The 25829-nt window shown below is 39.1% G+C and overlaps 1 protein-coding gene across 10 annotated transcripts in view; it reads right to left on the bottom strand.

Annotated features, from left to right (window-relative positions):
* MYO3A (myosin IIIA) overlaps positions 1-25829 on the bottom strand; it is a 179921-nt gene that overhangs the window by 104339 nt on the left and 49753 nt on the right. For 8 of the 10 annotated variants that reach the window (XR_006271652.1, XM_043479923.1, XM_043479920.1 and 5 more), the window contains 4 exons: positions 25184-25260; positions 19261-19406; positions 15965-16030; positions 12660-12815 (listed from right to left, as the gene is read on the bottom strand). Coding sequence is in view for 9 of the 10 variants with exons in the window: in XM_043479923.1 (XP_043335858.1) it covers positions 12660-12815; positions 15965-16030; positions 19261-19406; positions 25184-25260 (445 nt within the window). In the remaining variant the exon portion in view is untranslated. Of the gene's footprint in view, positions 1-12659; positions 12821-15964; positions 16031-19260; positions 19407-25183; positions 25261-25829 lie in introns of those variants that run through there. The other 2 variants (XM_043479927.1, XM_043479925.1) reach the window with 2 other exon arrangements.

Here is a 25829-nt window from a genome sequence, read left to right as displayed (position 1 = left end):
ATGTTTTTAAAATTTTAAAAACAAAAATAGCTGAATCACATAATCTTTGTTGGCTTCCAGGCCTGGAATTCTCTGTCAAATGAAGTTGGTGAATTGATAGGCATACTATGCAGCATGTGGCCGACTGCTTCATTTTGAAGAGAAGATCCAAAGCCATTTTCATGACTTTGAAAATCTAGGTTTTTACCATTTGTAAAGACTTCATTGGGGGAGTTAAAAGATGGTTTGGCCCTACTCTAGAGCATAACTCCTTTATTTATATTTTTTCCAGTGGAAGGGTAGAGGAGCCAAGGTACATGAGGCATGGCCAACCAGGTAGCAATAATAGCCAGAAAGCCAGGGAGGAACAGACTGACCAATAAACTGTTAACACTGAACTGAATTCTGAGGTGGTTATATAAGCAAAAGTTATTTGTGAAGTTATATAAATCCTTTCCTTTGTTTACATCATAGTATTAATGATACCAATGTTACAGTTAAGAGGCTGGGCTCCAGAATCTGAATGCTCAGATCAAATAACAAAAGATTTTGTGAGGACAAACAAAATGGATTATGTCTTATGAAACTTTCATTTAGAATGGGCATATGGAAATGCTTTACATATAATTGCTATTATTATTCCAACTGTGGCCCTACCACTTATTGTCCATGTGGCATTGGGCAAGGAACTTACTCTGCTTCTTCAGAAACAAAATGGAAATAATAATGACTTATTTCATACAGATATTAAAAGATTAAATGATAGAATACATGTAAAGTGATTCATACAGTGATTCATACAGCAGATTCATACTGCTATGTTTTATAAATTTTAATTATTTTATTTTTCCATTTGTGGTCATAGTCTGAGCCCTCACTGTTTATGCTTATTTAATATTATATTTAATTTATTTTATATTTAATACTTACTTCTAAGTTATATTGAATTATAACATTTAAGTTATATTTAATTTCTATTTCTACTTGTTTTGTATTTAGTTGTCTTCACTCTTTTTGTCCCAGAGGTGACCCTCTACCCTCTCCAAACATGAATTGTAAAAACACAATACTAAAATCAGCATGAACTGAGTAGAGAGTGAGAAAATGTGGCCCCAGGCCTTGCTAATGGAGGATTCATGAACATCATTGCTTCTGAAGGACTGTCTATCCTGAGGGTAGTATCTCACAGGAATTTTGCATTATATCAGCAAACAACCCTTCCTTTGTTTCTCTCCCTGGGTCACTGCAGTGCTCAGACTTTATCAGTCACAGGTGCTGGAGGAAGGTGGTGAAAAGGCCCCTGTCGGTGTCTGCATACTCCAGCATACTCCACCCCCCACCCCGACCCCACCCCATCTCCCACTGCTAGGAGGTCTGGCCCTGCTAGCCCTGAGGTCAGCTTAACTACAGAAGTCTCCTGGCCACCAGGACTGCCTGTTTCTATTTCTCCCATGTCTGTGTATCTGCACCGCCAGTGACCGCAGGACACAGCCTTCACTGTGGACTGCTCCAGAAAGTACCGTCAGCACCCTGTTACTTGGTTGCGTCTTAAACATAATAGAGACAACGGGGCCAAAAAACCGGCAGCTTATAGCTGTGACACCAAAGGAGCACAAGTGAGGGACTCACACTCACACTCTCTCAAGAGGCGTGATTAGTTGAATCAACAATACTATCTTGATATTTTACAAGTTACACAGTTGACCACGTCATAGGGTGTAAAAGTGAGAAAAGACACTAAATGATATTCAGTCCAATTCTCTTTCATTTTTTTAGTATTTCTTTTAAAATTGTTTTATTATCCTTATTTTTAGTTTTTGGCCATACCTCGCTGCATGTGGGATCCTAGCTCCCCAACCAGGGATCAAACTCACATCCCCTGTGTGGGAAGCACCTAGTTTTAACCACTGGACCACCTAGGAAATCCCCCGTTTAATTTTAAATTTTAAATTTAAGAATTGTGAAAAGGGAGGTCAGCAAGGGATCAATATGAGATCTCCATGCCTGCTCTGATTTGTCAGACTTTCCCCCACCCCAAACACACATACATACACACAAAATATGGTAGAGCCTTAAACTGTACATTTCAACAACTAGTACTGCATTCATTCAACAAAATATTTAAATTTCTGGAGCATCTATTATGTTTCAGGCACTGTTCAGAGCTGGGATAAAGCTATGAAGACAGATTAAAGTCTGTACTCATATGGAACACACATTTTAAACACCTAAAATAGTAGCTGGAACATAGTAAGTACTCAATATATGTGCAGGATGAATAAACGAATGATAATTATTTGTCAAAGGAAATTGTCTAATCTTCATCATTACCCTATCTTTCAAGATACTTCTACATTTTTTACCTTTTCATTTTGCCTTCATTTTATAGAATTAATTTGCATTCTTGTTACTTTATTAAAGATTTAATTTCTGTAAGACTTGGAGAAGGCAAAGTCAGCATACTTCCAGTAAGATTTTTGTCCTCTTGTGAAAAGAGCACTCCTCCAATAAGATTTTTGTCTTCTTGTGAAAAGTACAGCTTGTTAACCAGATTATATTTCTCATTTACTCTGTATGACTGGGGAGACATAGCTTTAAACTACAAATATTTCCTTTCTATGTTGTCAAAAGGTCAGAAATACCCGCTGGGGTGGTTAGTATAGCTTCACTTGTATTTCAGTTCTACACTGAAAAAAAGAAAGAACTCTTGCTGTTGCATGTTAAATTTTTACCCTTACTATTCAGTTGTACTATTGTAATGCACAGCTTTATTTGCTTTTACTTTGGTTAAATATTCTCTTCTAAATATCAAGCTCTATCTTCTAAGGTGATTCAGGAGCCACTGGGATAGTACAGAAATCCTTTGTTAAACAGAAATCTAATCAATGCTTTTGTTTTAGCATCCTTAGACATCTTTAAACTCCACTAACAAAGTCACAACTGGTAACACCCATGGGCATACAGGCTCTCACAAGTGTGCCCTGGAAGACTAGTTTTTATCGATCTTCAGTTTGACCCTTTTGGCCAATTGTGCAGTTTTGAAATGATGCTAAGAAAGAAGTACACCCCAGCTGGACGAGCCAGAAGAGCAGATCAGCTTTGGCGATGACTGGAGTGACAGATGTCATCAGTACCCAGCTCCAAGACACTTTCAATGGCCCTGTTCATTCACACAGCCCTTCCTCTTTTGTACATAATTATCTGGAGGCAGAAGAAAAATGTTCCCATTGAGAAATCGTGTCTGTTTCTGGTGTGAATGTGACTCCTCGCCATTTTTTAGAGTGACCTGGTTTTAGATGTTGACATGAAACTGACATCTGTGTTTGCCAAGAATGTTTGGTGATTCCCCCATCTGCCAAGAGTTCCTGACAGCTTTCTTCTCACGCTTAGCTTACAGACAACCAAGAGCAGAGATGGTTTCCGTAAGTAGGTTCTTGTTGTAAAGATGGGGTAGCACAATCCCTTCAACGTGCAGAGTTACGTAGCTGTAGGAAGACATCAGTACAGCAAAGCGATCTGGTTCCAACAAACACAGGGACTTCCCTGGTGGTCTAGAGGCTAAGACTCCATGCCCCCAATGCAGGGGGCCTGGGTTCAATCCCTAGCCAGGGAACTAGATTCTACATGCTGCAACCAAGAGCTCAAGTGCCGCAACTAAGACCTGGCACAGCCAAATAAATATTAATAAATAAATACTTGAAAAAAATGAGAATAAACACAGCTGATGAGTCGCATGTAGTCTGACTTTCTGAGGAATGATAGCATGAAGGGTCAGGGAGAGTGTACGATTATCTTTATCACATTCATTTTTACAAGTATATAAAATATTCTTAGATTTTTTTAAAAAACTGAATACCAAAAAAAGTATAAGAAAACAAATCACCTGTAACTGTAGATAACTGTAACCTGTATCCCCTAGAGATAACCACTGGTGACATTTTGATACCCCCTTTCATTCCTTTCACACGCTCATAATTCTTAAACAACTCAGCAGGATCTCACCTTGGTGTCCTCTTATTCTCACAGCCTGCTCTCGGTGCCGAGGACGCATGTCCCTGCTCTGAGCAAAGGCCAGCTCTTTCGCTGGCATACCTGCTTTCTCCAGGATCACTGCTGAGATGCTCTCATCTCCTCAGTGGCATCAACCTCGCCCTCTTTCAGCGTACAAAGTGCTCTAGTATCTCTTATCTTTAAAAAAAAAAATCTCTCCTTTGACCCTCAGGGCCTTCCAGCTACTGCCCTGTCTCTCCCCTGTTACAGCTGAGCTTCTTAAAGAGTAGTTCATATTCCTTATCTCTTCTTCACCTCATTCCTCTCCTTAATGAGAATGCTCTTACCTGGGGCTGCCTTCCACCCCACTCCGCTGAGAGGATCTGGCTGAGGCCACTGAAGAATTTGTGTGTCCAAACTCATTATTACTCCAGTTTTTAAAATTTTCAGCACTCTGGCAGAACTAACTGTTTCCTCCTTGAAACACTGAGTTTATGTGCTTCTCAACCAACCACATTCCCCTGCTCTTCCTCCCTAACGGGCCACAATCCCTCAATCACTTTTTCTGGCTCCTCTCGCCCTACTAAATTCCTAAATCCTCACATTCAGTGACCTCGTTTGTGTCACAGCACTAAATACCTCTATAAGCAAATGACAATGACTATCTCCAACATGGGTTTCTCCCCTAAAGCCCAGACTCCTATGTCCACTCCCTACTGGATAACTCTACTTTCATGTTTAATTGGCATATCACATTGTCCCAAACAGAAATGATGACCACCCTCTACTGGGTTTTACTAAATACAGGAGAGCTGCATTTTCATCCATGGACAGGGAACAACACCCACATTTTAGGCTGGGCTGTGCAGGTAATGTATTTAAATTTTATATATTTGCATTTTATAAGTATATACGTAATATATACTTACATAGTTAATAGACACATACTGTTTTTGATGGGATCTTGTAGTACAGTCAAATCTATAGAAGAAACAACCATGAAGTCATAGTATTCTATTGCAATTTCTATTTCCAAGACTGGAATCGCCATAGTTAGCTATTTATCTTCCTTTCTTTCCTTCTTTTTGACAAAACACTGGGGATTGTGATGTCAGATCTTTCACTTAAAAAAAACAAACCCAGCTGTATTTATATAAATGTATAAAAATCTAACTTCAAAGTGAATCATAATCTTCCAAAACTAAAAATTCTGTTAAATACAGCACTTTTTTTTTTTGGCAGAGATTACAAAACTAAACGGGGAAGCAAACAAGATTAGGACAGCTGAGCAGCCAGAGATAAAGCTTTACGTGCCTGGCAGGAAGGGATGAGAGGCATGTCATTCTGAATTCTACTTAAAGGCTGAAATCTTCTGCTCTAAATCTTAACTACTATCTTAAAAATATATATATTTCTCCTCTCTTTCCCAGCAAAAAGATGGTTAACAGATTTCCCTACTTTAAAGTACGAATTTTCCAGGGAGTTACTCTCAATATACTTATTACTAAGGCCCCTAATATGAGAGCAAAAATATATTTGCAGTTCAGTGCAAGTTTGCTCAGTCGTGTCCAACTCTTTGTGACCCATGGACTATACAGTCCATGGAATTCTCCACGCCAGAATACAGGAGTGGGTAGCCTTTCCCTCTCCAAGGGATCTTCCCAACCCAGGTCTGCCACATTACAGGCAGATTCTTTACCAGCTAAGCCACAAGGGAAGCTATATATATTTAGAGGACTACAAATGTGAAGGCACTCGGGGAAAATGGTTGCCCTGCCCTCCACTCAATTCTTTCACCTCTCTTTGCTGCCAAAAAATTAGGAGTGTTTATATTCAGCGTCCTGCCTCCTATGAGGCACTGCAGAATTCAACAGTAAATAATCCTATGCAAATGTGTCTTTTTTTTTATAGCAATAATCCCCAAAATGGATGCAGTCAAATCCTAGGCTATTGCTAATTTGAAAGAAAAGACACAGAGAGGCAATACTGCAGTATTTCTTGCAACCTTCATAAGTAGGTCAAGCCTCTTGATAATCTCTTAGGGTTTTTTTTTCTTCTCTAAATTAAATTTTTTTTTAAAAGACTAATGCCTTTAAGGGAAAGGCCAAAAGATACACATTCAGAATTTTTCGGGAAATTTTGTTCTTTTTAAAAATTGTGTTATATTTTGCTCTAATTAAGTGCATACATTTGTTGTATTCACAGCATTTTATGTCATGAAATTAAATATGATCACTTTCAAGAGCCTCTTTAGATAAAATAATTATAAAACTATAGGAAATAATTGTACAAATATTTTAAGAACAAGTAAGAATTTGAGTCAAATTAAAACAGCTAAAAATGGATAATGCCATAATTAAAATAATCAATGACTTCTAGAACATCAGTGGAAACATGAACATTATAGGAATTTGGGAATCTGATATAAGCTTTCAGCATTTGTAAAGTGGCCCTAACAGCTAATAAAATTTAGGTTTCCCTCTAATGAACCAGCATATTGCAATACTAAATGCTAATGTAAAACAATATTCCATTGAATGATGTTAGAAAGATTAAGGAAATGACCAATAAATCTGCCCACATGAACTTCAGAGAAACATCACAGGTTTCCATCCTCATAAAGACTTGCTGAAAGCATTTTTACGTGAAAGTCCTCAGGAGGACAAAATTTTTCAAACTAAATTAGGACCAAAATAATGAAGAATGAGCCACGGTCAGCCTTTTACTCTATCCAATTCTTTATTTGTGCTAACATTACATATACATAGCTAGCATGACAGATGGGACTCTTTTTTGTGTTGTAAAACAAATATATTCAGAATCTTCTCAGGCTCCTCATCCACAATCTACAGGGTACAACTCCAGGGGGCACCATTCATGGCATGTCTCTGTGCTTGGGCACGAGAGCATTCAGGTGAAATATGAAATGAACAGTGTCTCCTGGTGTGGGCTGTCCCACACCACTTATGGGTACAGCTCAGTCATGTCCAACTCTTTGCAACCCAAGCGCTATATAGCCTGCTAGGCACCACTGTCCATGAAATTCTCCAAGCAAGAATACTGGAGTGGGTAGCCATTCCCTTCTCCAGGGGATCTTCCTGACCCAGGGATCAAACTCAGGTCTCCTGTATTACAGGCAGATTCTTCATCATCTGAGCCACCAGAGAAGCTCTTAAAGGTACAGCAAAGGGTTATAATGAAAGTGAAAGTGAAAAAGTGTAAAAAAGGATCATAATACTAGTAATCAAATTTTTCTTGCCCTTTGCCTGCCCATGCTAGTGTAGGACTCTTGTGGCCTTAGAGAGTCCCCACAAGTATGTCTCAAAATTGCTCATGGACAAGTTGGCTTCAGCCAGACACACCTGTGACTCAGCTCTTGCTCAGGTGGGTGTCAATAGTTGATACTCTGTTAGTCACTTTGATAACCCCTGCTGCTCCCTCAGCACATGAAGTCCTTTCTAGCCAGGTTGGGCATTGCCCAGTGCTTTCAGCAAGGCGAGGCTCAAAAATATCATAGGACTACTTCTTCTATCTTTTATTATATTCACCAAGGAAGTCACAGAAAATGCCAGGTTCAAGGATAAACAACACAGAATCCCACTCTTAATGCAAGAATTGTCTGGAAAAATTGTGACTGTATCTAATCCATCATACCCTGTCCTACTTTACTAAGAAGACACAGTTCAAGTTAAGATCATAGAGCAGTCAATCTCTTTCCTTGCATGCTCAGTCATGTCTGACTCTTTGTCACCCATGGACTGTAGCCCACCAGGCTCTTTTATCCACAGGATTTTCCCAGCAAGAATACTGGAGTGGGTTGCCATTTGCTCCTCCAGGGGATCTTTCTGATCCAGGAATCAAAACCACATTTCCTGCACCTCCTGCAGTGCAGATGGATTTTTTTACCACCAAGCCACCAGGGAAGCTCATTCCCTTCCCTTAGTGAAGTCGCTCAGTCATATCCGACTCTTTGCGACCCCATGGACTGTAGCCTACCAAGCTCCTTCGTCCATGGAATTTTCCAGGCAAGAGTACTGGAGTGGGTTGCCATTTCCTTCTCCAGGGGATCTTCCCGACCCAGGGATAGAACCTGGGTCTCCCGCATTGCAGGCAGATGCTTTACCATCTGAGCCACCAGGGAAGCTTGCTAAATAACAAAAAGAATGGCAAGTAGAGAGAAGTTTCCTTTATGAGAAACAGAAATGGTCACAGTCCCAAACCACAGTCTATAAAGCACAACTACCAAATCCTGTGAACTCTGTGTTGAAATGAGAGAAGCTGAGGACCAATATGTAATTCTTTAGTGCTCAACCAATACTTTATAGAGACTTTAAAAAAAAGAAAAAGCATACATCCTGATAGGTCTACCCAATGAGCCTTGCTTGGAGCTATCAGTTCCCAGAGCACGGTTGGGCCATGCTGGAAATGTGAAAGTCTTGGTAAGACCAGATCAACATGCAAAAGAGCAAGAGGGTGAGGAGGTGCAGAAGACCAGGGAACAGTGATCTATCACATATTTGTCCAACAGAGGGGTGGCCAGTGGCCAGGGGGAGGCAAGACAAAGGGAAAAGAGGCAGTTGCTATATGATGATATAAAAAGATGGTCATGATGGGTTTGTGTCATGGGCCATAGAGAATACAGTGGTGTTACTTGGGCTCGTTCCAACTAAGGGCCCTGTACTCTGACCTCTTCAAGGTTCAAAATTGAGGGGAGATGTGCCAAGAGAGAGAAAATACAGATGTGGTGAGAGAATGTTCAAGAGAAACAACCTAATTCAAACTAAAGACTTGCCAATTCACCCTTCCATCATGCCCACTTTTTTTTTTTGGCTAGAACACAGCTGTTCCCAGTCCCACTTGAGACGAGATTCATCACCACATATTTGTAATTTTTAAAAAAGGAGGAGGAAGAGTGATAAGCAAAAGACAGAAGAAGAGTATATGCCATATGAAGGAATCATGGGAAAAGTTCAGACAAAAAGTTCTCCATCCCTCATAGACATTTCTTAGATTATGTCTCAATAAAAGAGAAAAATCTTTAAGAGGAGCCACAAAGCTTTAATGAAGAGATAAGTAGGCAACGGAGAAACTGAGTCAGCTCGATTCAGAAAAGAAATGGAGGAAAATCAGGAAAGAAGAGCAACAAAACGCAGAATACACATGACTGAGGTCACAGATGTGGTCTGAGCACATAAAATACAAGAAAAGAACAAAGACCCAGTTGGCTCTCATGAGCCAGAGGTGCGGGCTCTCACACACCACAGGGTATAGGCAAAACTGATATGGAAAGACTGACAAGAAGACACGGCTGGGCAAAATTATGAAAACCTTATGGGCACTCTGCAGAAGCAGCCAATCAGGAGCAAAGGGAGGAATGTCATTGCCCTGGTTCTTTTAACAGCAATACACACTGCCTCAGAGATGGTGGGAAAATGTATGTAATCCTTCCAGGAAAAGAAACACCAACCTAAGTATATTTTACCTAGCTGAACTAGGCTTCAAGTTCAAGAGGCAAGAAGCTAGGGTTTGAGGCTTTCTGGAAATTACCATGAGATGATGCAATTTATCTACCTAAGAGAATAATCAAAGAACTCAGGAAAGGAGAAGATCAGTTCAGTCATTCAGTTGTGTCCAACTCTTTGTGACCTCATGGACTGCAGCACACCAGCCTTCCCTGTTCATCACCAACTCCCAGAGCTTGCTCAAACTCATGTCAATCGAGTCAGTGATGCCATCCAACCATCTCATCCTCTGTCCTCCCCTTCTCTCCCTGCCTTCAATCTTTCCCAGCATCAAGGTCTTTTCCAATGAATCAGTTCTTTGCATCAGGAGGCCAAAATATTGGAGCTTCAGCTTCAGCATCAGTCCTTCCAATGAATATTCAGGACTGATTTCCTGAATTTAGGGAAATTTAGGATTGATTGGTTTGATCTCCTTGCAGTCCAAGGGACTTGCAAGAGTCTTCTTCAACATCAGTTCAAAAGCACAGCACTCAGCTTTCTTTATGGTCCAACTCTCACATCCATACATGACCACTGGAAAAACCATAGCTTTGACTAGATGGACCTTTGTCAGCAAAGTAATGTCCCTGCTTTTAAACATGCTGTCTAGGTTTGTCATAGCTTTTCTTCCAAGGAGCAAGCATCTTTTAATTTTATGGCTGCAGTCACCATCTGCAGTGATTTTGGAGCCCAAGAAAATAAAGTCTGTCACTGTTTCCATTGTCTCCCCATCTATTTGCCATGAAGTGATGGGACTGGATGCCATGATCTTAGTTTTTTTAATGTTGAGTTGTAAAACAGAAAAGCTTGTGAGCAACTGCCTGTTCTTGTTTATTTGAATTTATTTATTACTCCTTAGGAACAAAAATGCTCATAATGGTCCTCCAGGGAGTACTGATTCAGTCATCTATTCCTTATAAAGTTCCTGGAGACCATGTTTAAAAGCTATTCAGCCCTTATTTAGGAGCTTTTCCAGAAGGGGAAGTGGTGAAGAAAGGCATAAGAAGATATCTCAGGTGGGGAAGGAGACGTGATCATTTCTTTTCTAAATTTCCTGGTCCTAGACGGGAGCTTACTACCTTCCCAGGGTTTCATCAGTCTCTTTCCAGGTTATTGATCTTGGATGGACACTGCCATCAGCTCATGCCTTGATGAGACCTTTTCTCCTAGATCTTCCAAGGAAAATTTGTCCAACCCCTTATTTTGGCCAAAATGAGATTTGAATTTTTCAAAATCAAATATACTTAGAAGTATGCACATGCATGCATGTGCGCTCTCACACACACACCAATTAAAACATCCCACAAAAATATAGAAATAACTGTATATGTCAATAGGCTCATTTCAAAATCCAACAATAGCCACTAAATGCTTTGATAATTAAACATAATAAGGACCAACTTCCCCACTTTTGAAAAAATAACAATAGTTTAAAAGATAGGAAGAAATACGAAGGAAATGCAAAAGGTATTCAAGATTACTGCCCCAATCTGTCTTGGCGTATCTGTAGTTTACCTTTTAGAACCAATGGCAGGAGGGTACCCAGCAGAAATCCTGAGATTTCTGGTGGTTATCGGGTGACTGGAGAAGGCAGTGGCACCCCACTCCAGTACTCTTGCCTGGAAAATCCCATGGACGGGGCAGCCTGGTAGGCTGCAGTCCATGGGTTCGCGAAGAGTCGGACACGACTGAGCGACTTAGCAGCAGCAGCATGGGGTGAGTGCTGGTGCCACTAAAAATAAAGGGAACAAAGAACTAATCTGGGGTGGGACAGCACAGGCTTCATGTTGGACTGGTTGAGTTTGAAGCAAGTTTCTTTGAAACACACATGTGGAGATGGGAATGAAAAGGATTTATTATGAGAGCAGTCAGGATAGCATTTTAGAAGTCCTGTGTATTAAGGGTGAGTAATTCTCACCATGACATTGTCAGAGACTTTAGAGGAAAATTATCTTGCCCAGAAAATAGAAAGTAAAATTGGGAGATGTATTGTATTGCAGTGAAAGAACCCTGTTATTATTTCCTATTGATTTTTCTGCTTCCTTTTCTTTTCTTTTGGTAAAATCAAAATCCCATTCTAGTGAATGTACATTACATAAAGTCCCACACTTAGATAAATAATTGACAGCTTGAACCAGGCACTTGTAGCACTAAAAGTCTGGACAATTTTTAAAATTCATCTCTCATTTGTTAATCCTTTGAAATATGTCTCAAATTTGCCTTATACTGTGGTTTAAAAATCACATATGTTGGGACAAGTGGGATGATTAGAGCAGTTTGGGATTGACATGTACACATTGCTATATTTAAAATAGATAACAAGGATCTACTGAATAGCAAAGGGAACTCTCCTCAATATTGTGTAATAACCTGAATGAGAAAAGAACTTGAAAAAGAACAGATACATGTATACGTATAACTGAATCACCTTTCTGTGTACTTGAAACTAAAACATCATTGTTAATCAACTATACTCCAATATAAAATTTAAAAAATTTTAATTTGTGGTAGAAGGATATTTAAATATATGAATATGAATATTCTTTCACTAGTCAGTGAAAGAAGGCAAGCTCCAGGACACATATATTTCAATTTTGTTTTTAAATGTATTTCCAATAATAAGATACTAGAAGGTATAGATTTAAATTTTATAATTGATTTTACATTGTATACTTCTATGTATCTTCTAAACTTCCTAAAATAAACATATATACTATCTATAAGCAGTAAAAATAGTTCATATTATGAAAACTGTACATAATAGATCATTAAAAATGATTTTTGAATATAATTCAACCAGGGAAAATGATACCAAAAACAATAGTGTCAAAAAATATTTCAAGTGTTATGGTCATTTTTAAATCTCACATCTAAGGTATCTTACTTCACAGAAGAGGAGAAAAATACAAGAAAATACAAGCCAATACTAATCACCTACTGAAGTTTACATTCTTTGTTATGAAGAAGTTGTTTAAGAAACGCTTCCAGTAATGTTATCGATATCAGGATGCAACTCAACTTGAGACGTTCACTTCATGCAAATAGCACCTTATCTCCAAACCACAACCAGGGAATCGAAATAATTAAACCAGGAAATTCTTTCCTCACCTTAACAACCATTGCATTATAAAGCTGTCAGACTCTTTAGATGATCTTTGGACTTTTGGAGTCAAAATATTATTTGATTACCTGGCCTTTTCTGTGCCTCCCGTGCACTGATAAATGCCAATGAATTCTGTGAGTTGTTTTTGTAACACCGCATCTTTGCCTTCAACTTGAGTAATGAATGTATGCTGTAAAAGATCTGACACTGTTGGACGCTTTTCATAATCCTTAGTCAAACACCTGCACTGGCAAAAAGGAACATGCAATTATTAGATAAGTTAGAGTTTTGAATTTATTATTCACAGTCCTAAAAACTACTCTAACACAAAGGAATGATGTTCTTCACTGATGCTCAGCCCAAGAAACATATCTCAAAAAAAATGTTAAAACTGAAATCTGAGGAATTAATGTCTGTGAAAGTGCACACATCTATGGGCGATTATGCTGTAGTGAAACCAACTTTCAACTAAATTCTACTTTCCTTGCCTCCCAGCAAGCATTACTGCAGAGTGCTAATTGAACTCAGTCTCCACTGCCAAGTCTCTTTTAGTGAAAGATAAACAACAGTGAAGTCATTACAGTTTTAATACTTATCTAAAATTACAACAAACTTTTCAGTCTCCCTTCATTAACGCTTTTAAAGGTTTCTCAATTGATCTGTTTCTTTCTACGTGACAAGACTACTAACCCATGTGCAAGGGCTTATGCACTGAGGATGTTTAAATCCATGTCAGTGGATGGGTTTTGAGGTCCTACAGTACAGTACTAATGTGTATCACACCTCTTGATAGGATCAACCAGGAGAGAGCGCCTGAAACAGCATCACAGGAGGAACCCTGGAACAAACATCGGATGCTTAATCAGCTGTCTTCAGATATTGGAAAGAGGAGTTAGACTAGTTTTCAGGGCAAGGAAATAAAAAACCTAGGATCGATGGGTAGAATTAAAAGAGAAATAGATTTCTGGTCCATATAAGGGCGAACTTTTTGACAGAAGGTGGAATGGGCAGCATTGAGAAGTAAGATTATTTTTATCAGGGGATTGCTGATAAACAGTGCACCATTTTCAAGAAGGATTCATGCTCTGCATACTCTCTCAACCTTGAGATTTTGAGGATCTATGGTTATGAGGAAACTGGTCAGAGTGGGGCTGTCATTTGAGGATAGAAAAAAACAGAAAGGAACCCAAGCCTGACCTAAGCCATGCCACTTCTTATCTGTATTGTTAATCCTTCTGGTATGAGAATTTGGCAATTTATTCTGCTGGAATTAACTAAACAGATACTGGCTTCCAAGATGGTGCGAGTGGTAAAGAACCCACCTGCTAATACAGGAGATGCCTGAGACAAGGGTTCGATCCCTAGGTCAGGAAGATCTCCTGGAGGAGGGCATGGCAACCTACTCCAGTATTCTTGTCTGGAGAATTGCCATGGACAGAGGAGCCTAGTGGGCTACAGCCCATGGGGATGCAAACAGTCAGACACTAGCAACTTAGCTTACAAAGACAAAGAGATACTACCCAGGGATGCTAAAAGATGCTAAAGAACAAGGATGATAATGTCTCAAAATAAGAGGATGTGCTATTAGTTTTCGTTTAGTTTAGCACAATGTGTCAATTTCTGCCACCTGCAACACTTGTATCTATGTACTGAGATTAATAACACTGGAGAGTATTTTATTCACGTAAAACCTTAAACTGTTGTATGCAGCCACTGGACTTAGAATGAAAAGTAAGGCACGTTTGGTGCCCTGGAGTTGTTTACTGTCTACTAAGGGAGCAAGATCTCTAAACAGAGTGAAATAAAAGAGGAAATGGTATTAGAGGAAGAGGAACCAAGGACAGGAAGAGCTTCCTGGGCAGAGACCCAACTGCCTGAAGGAAACGAGGAAATGCTTCTCAGAGGTGAAATTGTGTGGAATATATCAAAGTCATCAAGCTGCGTTAATGATCCTCATGGAAGGATCTGCCCACATGAGTCATGACTACAAGTCGTGGGGAACACTTCAAAGTTATCGATTCTCCTATGGGGTCTATGGAATTCGACTGCAGTTCATTAAATATTATGCAGTGCATAGTACATATATAGCAATGATTAGTTAAGTGAAAACTAAAAGAAAAAACATTGCCAATATTTCTTGTGTTTGCATAACCCTTAAATCAGCCTCTGACCTTTATATAAACAAGCAGATATTCTTGGTATGAAAACCAGCAATTTCAATATGGACAAAGATGATTAGTTCCTCTACTTTTTTGCCCTTTTTACATTTTCTGAGTGAAGTTTGACACATTCAAGCTTAATGACCCCTTCTCTCCCATTTAAAACCTTCAGTCATCCCTTCCCTTATTTTTTCAAGGTGAAGTCATGAGAAAGACTGTGAAAAAAATTTCATGGACAGATTTAGAAATAGCTGATGCATAGCTTCTACTCAGTTGTCTGGAGGCACTGCATTTATCCTAAATATCTGTCAAATTAAAAGTAAATTTCAAATATCTAAGATTTTATCTGTATGATTATCTGACTTACCAAGTGCAATGAAAACTCCCTGGCTGTGATGAGAATTAGTGATGCAGATAACTGAAGGGCTAAATAACTGACTGAATATATGATGGGTAAGAAGGTGGGAGATGCTAAGGGCAAGACTGCAAAAGGCAGGTGGACAGAAGAACCCATTCACGGGTGATGCAACGTCTGCAGAAGCACAGTCATCAATAAGTGAATGAATGTGACCCTGGGAACATCACCGAAACAATAATAAGTTCACTGAACATTCAGAAGACACCACAAATGCTTGTTTTGACAAAGATCATGGGAACTGCTAGGGCTATTTAATAGATAAAGAGGAGAGTCAGAAGCTTGGAGGAATGGTTATAAAAGGCCCATCTCAAAGTCACAGCAGGATGGAATCTCTTTGACTCCTCTAAAAGACTCTAAGGACTCTCCTGGTGGTCCAATGGTTAAACTTTGTCATCAAATGCAGGGAGTGTGGGGTTAATCCCTGGTCGAGAAGCTAAGATCCCACATGCTTCTTGGCCAAAAAAAAAAACAAAACAAAACAAAACACAGAACAGAAGCAATATTATAACAAGTTCAATAAGGACTTTAAAAATGTGTGTCTGCTAAATCACTTCAGTGTCTGACTCTGTGCGACCCTATGGACTGTAGCTTGCCAGGCTTCTCTGTCCATGGGATTTCCAGGCAAGAATACTGGAGTGGGTTGCCATACCCTCCTCCAGGGAATCTTCCTGGCTCTGGGATCGTACCTGGGTCTCTTAAGTCTCCTGCTTTGGCAGGTGGGTTCTTTACCACCAGTGCCACCTGGAATGGCCCACATCCAAATTAAATAATAATAATAATAATAATAAAAAGAAAAGACTCTATGGTTACTCACTTGCTGATGAAGTCATTGAATTCTGCTGACCATATCGCAGGTTGCCTCAGTTTTGGGGGTGGATTCCTAGAAAAATAAGATACAAGGTTTGGTACACACTGACCAGGCAGGACAAAATTAAGAGGCAGGACTGGACAGACTAATGTATCACTGCATTCAAACCCTGCCAGGTATAATCAGGCATTACCATCATTTTCCAATTCAAAGACAGATCAGTTCAGTTCAGTCGTTCAGTCATGTCCAATTCTTTGGACCCCATGAATCGCAGCATGCCAGGTCTCCCTGTCCATTACCAACTCCCAGATAATTAGTTATTAATCATTCTTTATATGGAATGACAGGTTCCTTGCTTCTCTGAAAGCACATAATATACCCATTTTTTTCCCCAGCTGACCCTTCCCTTCTTGCTTTGAACTGAGAGCCCTAGAGGAAAACATAAATACTTAGCTGGTTAGAAACAATGACTCCTGGGGAAAGGATTTTTAACTCTGAGTCCTACAGAGAAATCTCTGAGGGATATTCAGGAGACACAAAGGTGACCCGAGAGGAGGATTATTCAGAATATGCAAGAAACCTTAGCAGAGAGGCCTTTATAGAAGAGTGCCTTTATGACTTGTTCTGTTGTTACTTGGGTAGATGGCCAGAAATAAGATTACAAAAGTAAGGAACTGGAAAATATGATTGGCAATAAAGCTCTGAATGCCACTGCAAGATTCTGTTATTAATTCCTTTCATTTTAAGCTGAACAAATCTTTTCTTTTTTGTGATGTTCATGAACACAAAGGAACATCATCTGAAAATGAGGCTGATCTCTAACTGTAATCAAGCAACACTGATCAACCATGATAACCATGATAGTTGAATCTCCTGAAGTACCGCTTTATGTTAATTCCAACAGCTCTTTGTTTTCATTAGTGGAATGGAAATACTTTGTCTTCAGCTCTGTGTTACTCCTTAAATAGCTTAAAATGAAATTAATGTACAGTCTGTACAGGCTCATTAAAGAAAAGTGCAGCTACTCATCCACTAGATCACACTGAAAGCTCATTTTACAATCCTTAGGACTATTTGAAGATTGCTGATTTGCACATTAAAAGAAGTAATTCTTTTCTCCAACAATTTTGCGTGACTTCTTGTTCTCCTGAAAAACTCTCTTTTAAGAGATTTACTGGTTTGCTTTGAGTAGAGCAAGATTTTGATGATTTTAGAACATTCAGAACCAGGTAGCTTTACAGATCCCCTTTTTTTCCCTAATTATTTCTTCAGTCTGTATTCTTAGAACTCTATTTTAAAGATATATTGGTGGTACAAGGAATAAGAAACAACTGAGATGGTACAGTTTCCAGAGGTACCTTGCTCGCAGGTACCATATAGATCAACAATAGCATCCCTCTTTCATGTGGTATCATCATTAAGAGTAATAACCCTAGGCTAACTATGTTCATTTAAACCATAATTTAAATAGCTCAGGAAAAACAGTGCTTCATCTCACATACAGAATGACAACAGGAATTAGAATATACAGATTCTGTTGGTTTTCCTCAAATTTAATGAAATGTCTTAGACTTGATATAGAGCAGGTTTTCTGCTGTTTCTCTGTAATCTCATTTCCCCACTTACTGTGCGTGCTGTCACTTCAGTCATGTCTGACTCTGTGCGACCCTATGGACCGTAGCCCGCCAGGCTCCTCTGTCTATGGGATTCTCCAGGCAAGAATACTGGAGTGGGTTGCCATGGCCTCCTCCAGAGATCTTCTGACTCAGATATTGAACCTGCATCTCTTACATCTCCTGCATTGGTAGGCAGGTTCTCTACGCTAGTGCTACCTGGGAAGCCCCACTTATTAATAAGCAATATATTTTACAAACAGTAAGACGTGAGAGATACACTGAAATTGCTATAGAAAGGATAATATATATTTAAGGTATTATAACTCAGTAAATACAGGCAGGACAGAAAATTACAAGGTAAAGTTAAAAACAAATTTGAATGCTTTACACTAATTTAATTCCATGCCAAATTATTCCAAATAGATCTACTTGGAAACGAATAGGTCATATTGGCATTATTTCTTTTGGACTGGAACCACCCCTGACCAGGACTTTTACATATGATTCAATGTTCTACAGGCATTAGGATCCCACAATTTATTTGTGTGGGAACAAATTTTAGCATACCTCACCTCTCCACCCTGGACCCATGTACCCATAGGCCTTCTCTGTGCATTTCATTAAAATTAAGATAGCAGGCAAAATCCATATGAAAGTCTTTAGGATTTCCCTGGTCATATAGTGGATAAGAATCCACCTGCCAATGCAAGGGACATGAGTTTCATCCCTGGTCCAGGGAGATTCCACATGCTGCAGAGCAACTAATGCATGTGCCACAACTACTGAGTCCTCGAGCTGCAACTACGGAAACCCACGTGCCCTAGAGTCCGTGTTCCTCAACAAGAGAAGCCACCCCAATGAGAAACCTGAGCACCACAACTAGAGACCAGCCCCTGTTTTCTGCAATTAGAGAAAGTCCATGCACAGCAATGAATGCAACCAAAAATAAAAAACAAATAACATTTTGAAAAGAAAGTCTTTAAAAGATAATACATGTATAATAAAAATAGGCAGTCTTTTCATGTCAGTATTCTGAAATATCTAGGAACTAACCAAAATATATATAAAACAGTGTTTAATCAGTGATAAACAAGAGGGAAAATCTGACAACACACATAAAAGGGGAGGTATCTACACAGGAAAGTGCCTCCTTGGCTCCAAAGAGATTATTTTTCTAAGCTTAATGTTTTATATTAACATATTCAAAACACTAACATATTTTAAATCATTATTATTTTATCAAAAATTCTACTTCTAACTTTCTTAATACTGTCATTCTAAAGCTCTAAACACAGGGAAGTCTTAGCAAGTAATAAAAAATTATTAGATTGGTAAGAGTGGAACAGAGCACATTACTGTTACATGGACTGTGGACCAGGAAGCCTCACTGACAAATCTGGAAGTGAATCAAGAGTGACAGGAAGTGGTGTTTTCCAAGCTCAAATCCCTGTTAAAGAAAAAAAAGACACATAATACCAAGAGAAAGCACTTGTACTTAGACCAGGGAAAATAAAACTATGGTACAAAAAGAGTGTCTTGAAAGAAACAGGATGATATTCCAGGCCACACTGCTCCCAACCTGTGGAGATGTATTTGGATATTTCCATGAAGAGCTTGACAAAGATTCTGTGGCTGGAGGAAGAGAGAAGACTGGCAGGTACTGGACCCACATGAGAGCCCTCTGACCTGGGTATTTTGAAGAGTGCTCTCATGGGATGCAGGTCGGCTAGTGGAGGGTCTCCATCCCCCAGCTCAATGGCCGTGATCCCCAGGGACCACGTGTCACATCGGGCATCATAAGTTGTATCCAGTTGCTGTTCACATGCAATCACCTAGTAGAAAATGAAAGAGAAAGGAAGTTTGCAACTTCAATAAGCACATAGGAAAATGCTTAGAATGATGTATAAGTGTTCAAATTGATGAGCTTTGAGAGCTCCCAGCCAAGTCAGTAACACGGGGAAGTAAAACCTCAAATTATAATTAGTAGTGGTAGTTTTATTCTAAGAATGTAAAATATCTTAGCAGGATTGAAAACAATAAGGGAAGAAGTCTATGGGGAAAAAAAAAGTATTTTTGAAAATGCAAAACAGAAAGGGGAATGAAAAAGTATACCTAATGGGAAGGGATGGGAATCAAACATACAGCTTAAACTTGTGCAATGATAGTCATCTGATAAACATTTGATTAGTAAATGGAGTCATTCATCTTGGCAAAGATAAAGAACACATCTTTAACAAAAATTGAAGGATACAAAGAAAAATAAGCTTGTGGGAAGCCTAGGTTTATGGCCTCCATCTTTTCTGACAACTTGAAGGCAGAAATGAGACAAGTGTGGAGAAATACAAAAAGGCTTATGCCATCAACAAGAGAAAAATAACTGGATAAAAATAAACATTGATAAGATGTTAGCAGTTATCTTGGAGCATACTAGATAGTAAATCTTGTTTAGTCGCTCAGTTGTGTCTGACTCTTTGCAACCCCATGGACTACAGCACACCAGGGTTCCTATCCTTTACTATCTCCCAGAGTTTGCTCAAATTCATGTCCATTGAGTTGGTGGTGCTGTCTAACCATCTCATCCTCTGTCTCTCCCTTCTCCTGCCTTCAATCTCTCCCAGCATCAGGGTCTTTTCCAATGAGGTGGCTCTTCACATCAGGTGGTCAAAGTATTGGAGCTTCAGCATCAGTCCTTCCAATGAATATTTAGGGTTGATTTCCTTTAGGATTGACTGGTTTGATCTCCTTGCTGTCCAAGGGGCTCTGAAGAGTCTTCTCCAGAACCACAGTTCAAAAGCATCAGTTCTTCAGCACTTAGCCTTCTTTATGGTCCAGTTCTCACATCCATACATGACTACTGGAAAAACCATAGCATTGACTATACTGACCTTTATCGGCAAAGTGATGTCTCTGTTAAGCTACAATTAGGTTTTTTAAAATTCCACTGATCACAGGATGTCATTGAAGAACAAGAAAGAAATTTCACATGTTGTGAATGCCAATTCACAAGATAAATAAAACATAATCTGGGGATGATGGCAGGTTAGACTTCTTATCATTTAACTACAGTAATATGAAATGAGATGTAAAGTGAAAGAAATCTAAGATCCTGTCTGGAATAGCGTTTCACCTTTCTGACTCCACCTAACATCAAATTTAACACATTAAAACATCCCTATGTGGGCACAGTGGGTGAATTTATGTCCCAATCTACCCATGACATTCTTAGTTTATGCTTAGTTCCCTAGACTCATTATAAATACCTTCCCGGTTCACTCTCCAAATTGTCCTGGCTTGTACAATAAGTTACATGGTCACCTATCACAGCCACTGTCTCCCCTTCACCATGAAACACACATACTCTGGGAAGGATGGCTTTACATAATCATCAAATGCTACCTTTGATCTAGAATTTAACTGAAAAGGATGTCAGATCAAGAATGCCACTTTCCAACTTATAATTGATTTAAACAACCTTGTTTACCTTGTTGTGTTCTAATTCTTAGAAATTAGACATGAATAACATAGAGCTGGTATTTATGTGATGTCTTCATTAACTAGATAGTTGATTATTCAAAACACATTCTTCAACAATTCTAGGTAAGTGGAAATTTACTGAAGTATTGCCAATCATTCAAAAGTTGGCAAATGCTTATTACAGAGAAATGACTATAATATGCACAAAATGTTAAACATATATTTATAGGATAATTTGAAAAGACCACAATGAACCTTTCTCTTTTATATATTATTGGTTGGCTGAGCAGGAAAGCACTTTCATATCGTGTTTGTGCTACAGTAGGCTTACTAATAGTAAATAATGACTTATCAGTAAAATGACTGTCTAATAATTGCATAGTAAGGAGTATTAATTTTAATTATTGACTCATTTATTACTCTGATAGTTATATTTTAGATAAAAATATTAACTTTACTCATAGAGTGCTTCTAAAATCTACTAAACAAAATTGTTTTTACTAAATGACAAACAAAATATAATAATGGCTTTGTTACTATAAATTAATATATTAAAAATAAAAAACTAGACTATTAATTATTTAATAGAAATCACATAGTTATATTATAGTATTTATTATAGTAATTATTCATATATGTAGATAAGATGTAAAGCTTGGTATTATACCTAGATGTTATTAACTTCTCATTTTTAAACTTTTCACAAGCTTTTGAAACACTAGTAATATATCAGAATTGAAGAAAAAAACCCACATTTGAAATTCTTTTATTCAATTTTGCTTTTGCTTATATGACTATACAGTCTACACATATTTTAAAAGTTTCTTAAGATAATTTATCTTTTCTCCATATTTTACATTACACTTAAACTTTTTTTGCAAGTAGTAATTGAATTAGTATCAAAATAGGAACAGCACACCAGGACTTAATCCTCCAGCAAATTTAATTCTATGATTTTGCAATATTATTAATGTAGTATTTAAATTACTTCTCTTCCTGTCACTCCCTAGAAGGATGTAGGAAAATAGCAGAGTTTTTCCCAAAGATGGCAGAGTTTCCAAACATAAATGTTCCTTACTGATAAATATAACTAAAAGGATTAAAAGCATTAACATTAAAGTGACTGTGGAGAAAAGATGTAACTCTAGAAAACTTTTCCTCAACTATTTTAGCAGTTTTTCTACATCTTCCCACAGGTGATGCTCAAAAAAATCTTCCAAGGTGTGATGTGGCCCTAAGCAGAGACACTCAACATAGGACCTACTATAAATATAGGTTAAAAGCCTGCATTTGATTTTAAATAAAGTCAAGGCTGTATATTGTCATCCTGCTTATTTAACTTATATGCAGACTATGTCATGTGAAATGCTGCACTGAATGAAGTACAAGCTGGAATCAGGATTGCGGGGAGAAATATCAATAACCTCAGATATGCAGATGACACCACCCTTACGGCAGAAAGCGAAGAGGAAATTAAACAGCTTCCTGATGAAAGTGAAAGAGGAGAGTGAAAAAGCTGGCTGAAAACTCAACATTCAAAATATGAAGATCATGGCATCTGGTCCCACCACTTCACAGCAAATAGATGGGCAAAGAATGGAAAACAGTAAGAGACTTTATTTTCTTGGGCTCCAAAATCACTGCAGAGGGTGACTACAGCCATGAATTAAAAGACGCTTGCTAGAAAAACAATGACAAACCTAGACAGCGTATTAAAAAGCAGAGATGATTATTATGCCGACAAAGGTCCGTATACTCAAGGCTATGGTTTTTCCAGTAGTCATGTATGGATGTGAGAACTGGACAATAAAAAAGGCTAAGCACCAAAGAATTGATGCTTTTTAACTGTGGTGCTAGAGAAGACTCTTGAGAGTCCCGTGGACTGCAAGGAGATCCAACCCGTCCATCCTAAAGGAGATCAGTCCTGGGTGTTCATTGGTAGGACTGATTTTGAAGCTGAAACTCCAATACTCTGGCCACCTGATGTGAAGAACCACCTCACTGGAAAAGACCCTGATACTGGGAAAGACTGAAGGCAGAAGGAGAACAGGATGACAGAGGATAAGATGATTGGATGATATCACTGACTCAGTGGACATGAGTTTAAGCAGACTCCGGGAGATGGTAAAGAGCAGATAAGCCTGGCATGTTGCAGTCCGTGGGGTAGCAAAGAGTCAGACACGACTGAGCAACTGAACAACAAAAAAGGCACTTTTATATTTCTATCCAACTTAAAAACAAACTCTAAATATCATTAACAGAGATATGTGCAACCTAGATGTCCACTGACAGAAGAATGAATAAAGAAGATGAGGTACATATATACAATGGAATATGCTATGTACTATGTGTTAGGTCACTCAGTCATGTCCAGCTCTTTGCAACCCCATGGACCGTGGCTGCCAGGAATCTCTGTCCATGGGAATCTCCAGGCAAGAATACTGGAGTGGGTTGCCATGCCCTCCTCTAGGGGATCTTCTGGACCCAGGAATCGAACACAGGTCTCCTGTGTCTCCTGCATTGTAGGCAGATTCTTTACCACTGAGATAACCGGAGAAGCCCATGCAATGGAATATTAGCCATTAAAAGGAACGAAGTTGGGTCATCTGTAGAAATGTGATAGACCTAGGGTCTGTCACACAGAGTGAAGTAAGTCAGAAAGATACTAATGCATATATGTGGAAGCTAGAAAAGTGGTACAGATACACCTATTTTCAGGGCAGGAATAGAGATGCAGACTTAAGAGAAGGGACATGTGGACACAGTGGGGGAAATGTAAGGTGGGATGAATTGGGAGCTTGGGATTGACATGTACACTACTATGTACAAAATAAAATAACTAATGAGAACCTATCCTATAGTACAGGGAACTCAGCTGGGCACTCTGTGATGACCTAGAGGGTTGGGATGGGGAAGCGGGGGTTGGACGGAGGCTCAAGAGGGAGGTATACGTATATGTATACACGCAGCTAATTCACTTCATTGTATAGCAGGAGCACACCATTATAATGCAATTATATTCCAATAAAAAAGTATAGTTAATGAAAACGTAAGGTTGCGAGTACAGTTCACCCCTGAGCAACACATGGGTTAAGGGTTCCAATCTCCTGACAGTTGAAAGTCCACGTACTGCTATCTCTGCCTCAAAAACAGAGAAACTGATATATGACTCACCCAAGGGCAGGAAGCTGAAACAGTTTGGCTAGAACCAGGACTCAAACCCTGGTTCTTTTGAATCCACACACTGTGAGCTCTGATTAAATACAAACTTTTCCCCACACTTAGTTAATTTAAAGATCTGTAAAATGAGATTGGGGATTAGTAGATACAAACTACTATGTATAAAAGAAATAAACCACAAGATTCTACTGTACTGCTGCTGCTGCTAAGTCACTTCAGTCGTGTCCGACCCTGTGCGACCCCAGAGACGGCAGCCCACCAGGCTCCCCCGTCCCTGGGATTCTCCAGGCAAGAACACTGGAGTGGGTTGCCATTTCCTTCTCCAATGCATGAAAGTGAAAAGTGAAAGTGAAGTCGCTCAGTCGTGCCCGACTCTTAGCGACCCCATGGACTGCAGCCCACCAGGCCCTTCCGTCCATGGGATTTTCCAGGCAAGAGTACTGGAGTGGGTTACCATTGCCTTCTCCGACTGTACAGAACAGGGAATTATACTCAATACCTTGTAATAACCTATAATGAAAAAGAATATGAAAAAGAACATATATATGTATAACTGAATCACTTTGCTATACAGCAGAAACACAACATTGTATATCACCTATACTTCAATAAAAAAAGAAAAACTGTAAAATGAAAATACAGGTACTATATTTATTGACAAAAATTTGCAGGTAAGTGGACCTGCAATTCAAACCTGCGCTATTCCACTGTAGTTTCTCTCTACCTCATCTGACTTATTCATTCAGTCTGTCATGTATTCATATATTCACTCACAGCCCATTTATCATCTCCCATGTCACTCCTCACACATGCAAATATCTCACATAAAGACAACACAACTGACATTTTCTTCTAATAGATTCTAACACACACATGGAGCTAGAGCGTGCATGAAAACGAAACTCAGAAAGAATCAAACACGCCACGTGTCTCCCTCAAAAAAACTCTATCCAACCTCAGGAGCCATCCAAAACGGCGTTCCTACAGATGTGTTCCGACGGTGCCAGGTGCTGGTGAGCTGAGCAGACACGCCTGGAAGGAAGAGACAAGACTTACTTTCTTGCATTCATTACTCAGGTTAAGATTTCAACTGCAATAAATCTGCTTACAAACAAATTTGATTCTCTTATAGCTGCCACTGGACTTGAACCTCACCTTAACGCATCCAAACTCAGGATGTCTGCGTAGCCAAGACATACAATGGTCCTCTTATTATCTATTTCTCGTATCCAAACCTAATCAAGCTTAAAGCCCCATGTCAAGCTTAAATTTCCCCATGCTGACTTCATCTGCTCCAGGTTATACTAATCTCTGTAGCCTTGACTTTCTAGATTTTAAACTATTTGTCTGTATTGCATATTTTTGCACATGGTTGTAATTTGAATGGTAGGCTCCCTTTGCTCCTTCCTCTCACTATTAATGGAGAAGGAAATGGAAACCCACTCCAGTGTTCTTGCCTGGAGAATCCCAGGGACAGAGGAGCCTGGTGGGCTGCCATCTATAGGGTCTCACAGAGTCGGACACAACTGAAGCGACTTAGCAGCAGCAGCAGCCCACTACTAAATTCTAGTGAACTGGATTGTTTCATATGGTGGCATACA

This window comes from Cervus canadensis, chromosome 10 (genome assembly GCF_019320065.1).
Source record: "Cervus canadensis isolate Bull #8, Minnesota chromosome 10, ASM1932006v1, whole genome shotgun sequence".
Taxonomy (NCBI): domain Eukaryota; kingdom Metazoa; phylum Chordata; class Mammalia; order Artiodactyla; family Cervidae; genus Cervus; species Cervus canadensis.
This window is presented reverse-complemented; position numbering and strand designations above follow the sequence as displayed.